Raw genomic sequence first — 4991 nt, 5'->3', positions numbered from 1 at the left:
GAATCGGCTTAAGAGACTGAAATATCACGAATTTGATTTAATCTGAAATTGTTTTGAGTTTAAGTGTAGACCATGGTTACGATGTGTTAGATGTGTTATGTTAATTATCATTTAATTAAAAAAATATATAAAAAAATTATTATAGACCATAATTATTGTGTTAATAATAAAAAAAAAATAAAAAAAATAGGACAATGTCCTTGGGTTATTAAATTACAACATTCCAAAATAATTCAATATCCAGCAAGTTCTAATGACAATTTTTTTTTGGCATTATTATTCTCTAATGAAAACGACACTCACTTGAGATTCCCATATGATTCGTGGTGACGTCACCACTCTTTAAGGACATAGGACTACTTTCTGTTACTAACACGTGCCTAATCCAATTAAAACTGTCAGAAACTGACTTATCCAACGGCCCACATTCATTCAATTTACCATCAATGGATCCATCTCGTCTCAAAGAATATAACAGAAGTAATTTTTAATTAAAAATAATTAATGTTTTTTTTTACAAAATAAAATAAAATTTTCGATAGTGATTTTGTTACCTATTTGCGGGTTATTTAGGGGCGAGTTAGAGTTAGGGACAGTAATAGGGTAAATCGGGACGGGAATCCGTTTACCATACATGTTGTCTAATTCTATTTTGAGAATTTTTTGCTACTATTCTTGTAGGCTTAAAGCTGAAAATGAACAGAGTAGCTCGATCAACGCTCGACTCGAACACAGTTAAACTCGAGTTCGACTTGTTATATAATCGAGTCGAGTTCGAGTAGTTATATAACTCGTCCTAGTACTCTTGTTACTCGAAAATACATATTATATTTTAAAATATTATTAAAAAAACAAATTATCTCAATTTTTTGAGTTCGAGCTCTTGAGCTACTCGAAATCAAGCTAATCGAGCTTGAATTCGGTTAAAAATTAAACTAATCGAGCTCCCCATCATCTCCACCCCGTAGGAACTACGAGATCACCCCAAGGACGCCTTCGACATCCAGGGGTCGCGGACCGACCATAGAACCCTGTTCTATTTAATATTTTTCGAGCTCGAGATCGAGTAGACCACTACTCGAGCTCGACTCGTTTTTAGTCTTAGTTTGTGTCACCATTATACCATGTTATCTAAAAAATTTATACCTAAAATTATAAATCACGAAAAATAAATATATTAACAATCTTGTATATTCAATTATATTTATTAGTGTCCGGGGGACGAAAACGAGAACACAAATAGCATTCCCATCCATCCCCATGCGAAAAGTTTATTATTGTCATCCTAATGTGTGCAAAGAGAACAATTGATTTAAATATAAAACAATAAAGAAATGTGATACGTGTATAATGAATGATAAGGGTATCGGATTCCCCTGTAGAAAGAAACAAACAAAGGAATCCACATCGTTAATGGAGGAAGAGAAGAAGTGAACGAAGGTGCCACTGTAGAAGAAAGAGGAGCCATCATCATAAAGATCTCTCTTACGAAACTACCAGGAAAATCTCACATACTCCATTTCCATTTCTTTCTACTTTTACCTTCCTTTTTCTTCTCCTCCTCTTCCACTTGTCATTTCCATTCCTTTCATGATATCTCTCATTCCACTCCTTCTCCTCTGCTCTGAATCAACAATTCATCATCTCTACAGACAAAATGCAGACCAAATTCATCGACATTTCAACTACAACAACCAGTAGTACCAGCCTCTCCAGAGAAAAACGGCCTCTGGATCCATCTTCAACCGATGAACGCGAATCCAAACGTCCTGCTCTCGCCAAGTATATATATATATATCTCTACCTAGGGTTTATGGCTTACAAATTGCTTTAACTGTTGCTAAATGCATGTTCTATTCATCTTTACAGCGTTATTGTTGAAGCTCTTAAAGTCGATAGTCTACAGAAGCTTTGTGCATCACTCGAACCTATTCTTCGTAGAGTTGTAAGTTTTTTTGTTCTTAAATCCAGATTTATCATCTTCCTCTATTGAATGATTTGAATCTGTATTAGGTTAGTGAAGAGGTTGAACGAGCTTTAGCTAAATTAGGCGCATCTAAATTTGGTGAAAGGTATAGAAATTGCTTTTTCATGAATCATCAGCTTTCATGGATGAATGATGATGGATGATGGATTCATTGCGTTTTGATAAAATACAGGGCTTCTCCAAAACGTATACAAGCTCATGATGGGAGAAACTTACAGCTGCAAATTAGGTCTAGATTATCTCTACCTTTGTTTACAGGTGGAAAAGTTGAAGGTGAACATGGAACGGCTATTCATGTTGTTTTACTCGACGGTAATAATCAACAAATTGTGACGTCTGGCTCTGAATCTTGCGTTAAACTTGACGTTGTTGTTCTTGAGGGTGATTTTAATAATGAGGATGATGAAGGATGGGGACAGGAAGAGTTTGATTCACATATTGTTAAGGAACGGGAAGGGAAAAGGCCTCTTTTGTCTGGTGATTTGCAAGTTATATTGAAAGATGGGATTGGAAGTTTAGGTGAGCTTGCGTTTACGGATAATTCTAGTTGGATTAGAAGTAGGAAGTTCAGATTAGGTCTTAAAGTTGCCTCGGGATTCTGCGAAGGAATTCGTATTCGTGAAGCGAAAACAGACGCGTTTACTGTTAAGGATCATAGAGGCGAATGTAAGGGGTTGTTTAATTACATGTTCTTACTTCATTTGTGATGGTCTGTTTCATATTTTCCTTTACTATCTGTAGTATACAAGAAGCATTATCCACCTGCATTACATGATGAAGTTTGGAGACTTGAGAAGATTGGGAAAGATGGATCATTTCACAAGAGACTTAATAAATCAGGAATTCAAACTGTTGAAGATTTCCTTCGTTTTGTCGTTAGAGATGCTCAGAGACTCAGAAATGTATGTATATACGATTTTACCCCCTCCCCGTTTATTGCATCTCATCGTTTAATGATCTATCTTGTGTGTTTATATAGATATTGGGAAGTGGCATGTCGAACAAGATGTGGGATGTTCTTGTAGAACATGCAAAGACTTGTGTCTTAACTGGGAAGCTCTACATTTACTATTCCGACGATGCCCAGAATATAGGTGTCGTTTTCAATAATATCCATGAGTTTATCGGCTTAATTGCTGGAGAAGAAGGATATCATTCCGCTGATACCCTTTCGGAAAGTCAAAAGGTTAGTGTTTGTATTCTTCTACAGAGCTAGCTGAGTTTGAACAAGAAAACTTCGTATAATTATGTTATGTTCTAGAACAGATGAGATAATGTAAATCATTTAGAGATTATTTTGATAGCTGATTGAATATTCTTTTTGTTTGTTTGTAATTTTCAGGTTTATGTAGATGCATTGGTGAAGAAGGCTTATGAAAATTGGATGCATGTTATAGAATATGATGGCAAATCTGTTTTAAAGGACAACAACAACAATAATAATTTAGCTTCTCAAGAGTATTCAAATTCATACGACTCTCAAACCGCCTTCCCAACGAGCCTTCCTTCGCAACAATCCTCGACAAACACGGGCCTGCCTCCTATAGTCGGTGGTAAGGACATGTTTATTTGAGAAAAAACAGAAACACCTTTTGAATCCAAAGAGTGTTTTCAAATAGGACCAATTATAACTATTACATGTATTCATATTTCATACTAATGCATGCATCATTAACTAGGATGCCATAATGGTTTGGATTCGCGATACAATCCAACACAAAGTTCAATTCCATACATACTACCCCATGAATCCCAAATACCAAGACCGGAAGACCTTTCAACACAATCATTAACGTCGGGATTCCACACAGGCGCTGGAGGAGCATTATCGGAGTTTGGTTCGTTCAGGAACATTGGTGCAGGGGAATTATTCTCAGAGGAGGAGATTCGAATGAGGAGTCACGAGATGCTTGAAAACGACGATATGCAGCAGTTACTAGGGTTTTTGAACATGGAAGGTGGTCATAGTAGAAGCTCTACTACTAGTAGTACATTGGATTCGATAAGCTACCCTTCTACATCAGCTTCGATATATGCTGCACCTAACAATGCGGGTTATAACAACTACGGGTTGGTGGGCGGTGGTGTTGGTGTTGGTGGTGCCGACGAAGGTGGTCCTCCGGGGAAGGCGGTTGTTGGGTGGTTGAAGTTGAAGGCAGCCATGAGATGGGGGATTTTTATTAGGAAGAAAGCTGCTGAAAGAAGGGCTCAATTGGTGGAATTGGATGATAATTATTAAGGCCTTTGTTTATTTAACCTTTGATCTTAAGGGAAACTAATTAATAATTTTTATATTGTAAGATTTTTAATTTTAAATATTTAAGTTACAAAAGTAGTAAAATCGGTTAGATAAAACCCAATCACCATGTGGGGAATGATCAAACTGAACTCCAGGAGATATATCTGATGATTTTTAGGGGTTGTTTGATTTGGTCTTAATTCTAATAAAATTTGGATTATGAATTTAAGACTTTGTTGGATAAAAATGAAAAGTAAAGCATCATGCCTATTGGGTGTCATATTCGATTTTAAGAAATAACGAACATAAATAAACTTGTCATTTATTCTAATAGGTTTGAATGACTATGTACAAAGTTAGATTTCATTCATAAAATAGTCAAAGAAGATATATTTTTTCAACAAAGGTTAGATTTCATTACTCTATAGTCTACCAAAGGATTGAAATTTGAAACCGTCTTAGGGTAATTGAATAGGATTATTTCGTTTGGGGCGATTTTTCTTCGGTTTCACCCCAATTATGTCCAGAATACTAAAAACACAATTAATTATATAAAATTACTTATATATTTATTTAATCATTATATTTTATAAAAATTTTAAGTTTACTTTTTTGGATAATAATATAAATTTTAACATATTACAATATATATTATATAAAAAAATTCGGTTATATAATTTGATTATATAAAAAAATATTTATTTTTAGAATATGGTATAAACGGTGCATCGCGAGAATTCCTTGAAAACCGAATGGGGTGGGGAT

General features: G+C 35.0%; 1 protein-coding gene across 1 annotated transcript; it reads left to right on the top strand.

The window, feature by feature from the left end:
• The first annotated feature begins 1386 nt into the window (after nt 1-1386).
• LOC124911672 (calmodulin-binding protein 60 D-like) lies at nt 1387-4370 on the top strand. Its single transcript, XM_047452180.1, has 8 exons — nt 1387-1782; nt 1870-1945; nt 2014-2072; nt 2160-2653; nt 2729-2889; nt 2967-3173; nt 3330-3540; nt 3667-4370. The coding sequence occupies exons 1-8, from the start codon at nt 1658-1660 to the stop codon at nt 4224-4226; spliced, it is 1893 nt and encodes a 630-aa protein (XP_047308136.1). The 5' UTR covers nt 1387-1657; the 3' UTR covers nt 4227-4370.
• Nucleotides 4371-4991: the final 621 nt, after the last annotated feature.

Source organism: Impatiens glandulifera, chromosome 8 (assembly GCF_907164915.1).
Source record: "Impatiens glandulifera chromosome 8, dImpGla2.1, whole genome shotgun sequence".
Lineage (NCBI taxonomy): Eukaryota > Viridiplantae > Streptophyta > Magnoliopsida > Ericales > Balsaminaceae > Impatiens > Impatiens glandulifera.
Note: the sequence above shows the minus strand (reverse complement) of the source record. Positions and strands in the feature narration are given on the sequence as shown.

Coding starts and splice junctions, on each gene's coding strand:
- LOC124911672 (XM_047452180.1), top strand. CDS start 1,658: ATGCAGACCAAATTCATCGACATTTCAACTACAACAACCAGTAGTACC. Junction 1,783..1,869: donor AAACGTCCTGCTCTCGCCAA/GTATATATATAT, acceptor TCATCTTTACAG/CGTTATTGTTGAAGCTCTTA. Junction 3,174..3,329: donor CCCTTTCGGAAAGTCAAAAG/GTTAGTGTTTGT, acceptor TGTAATTTTCAG/GTTTATGTAGATGCATTGGT.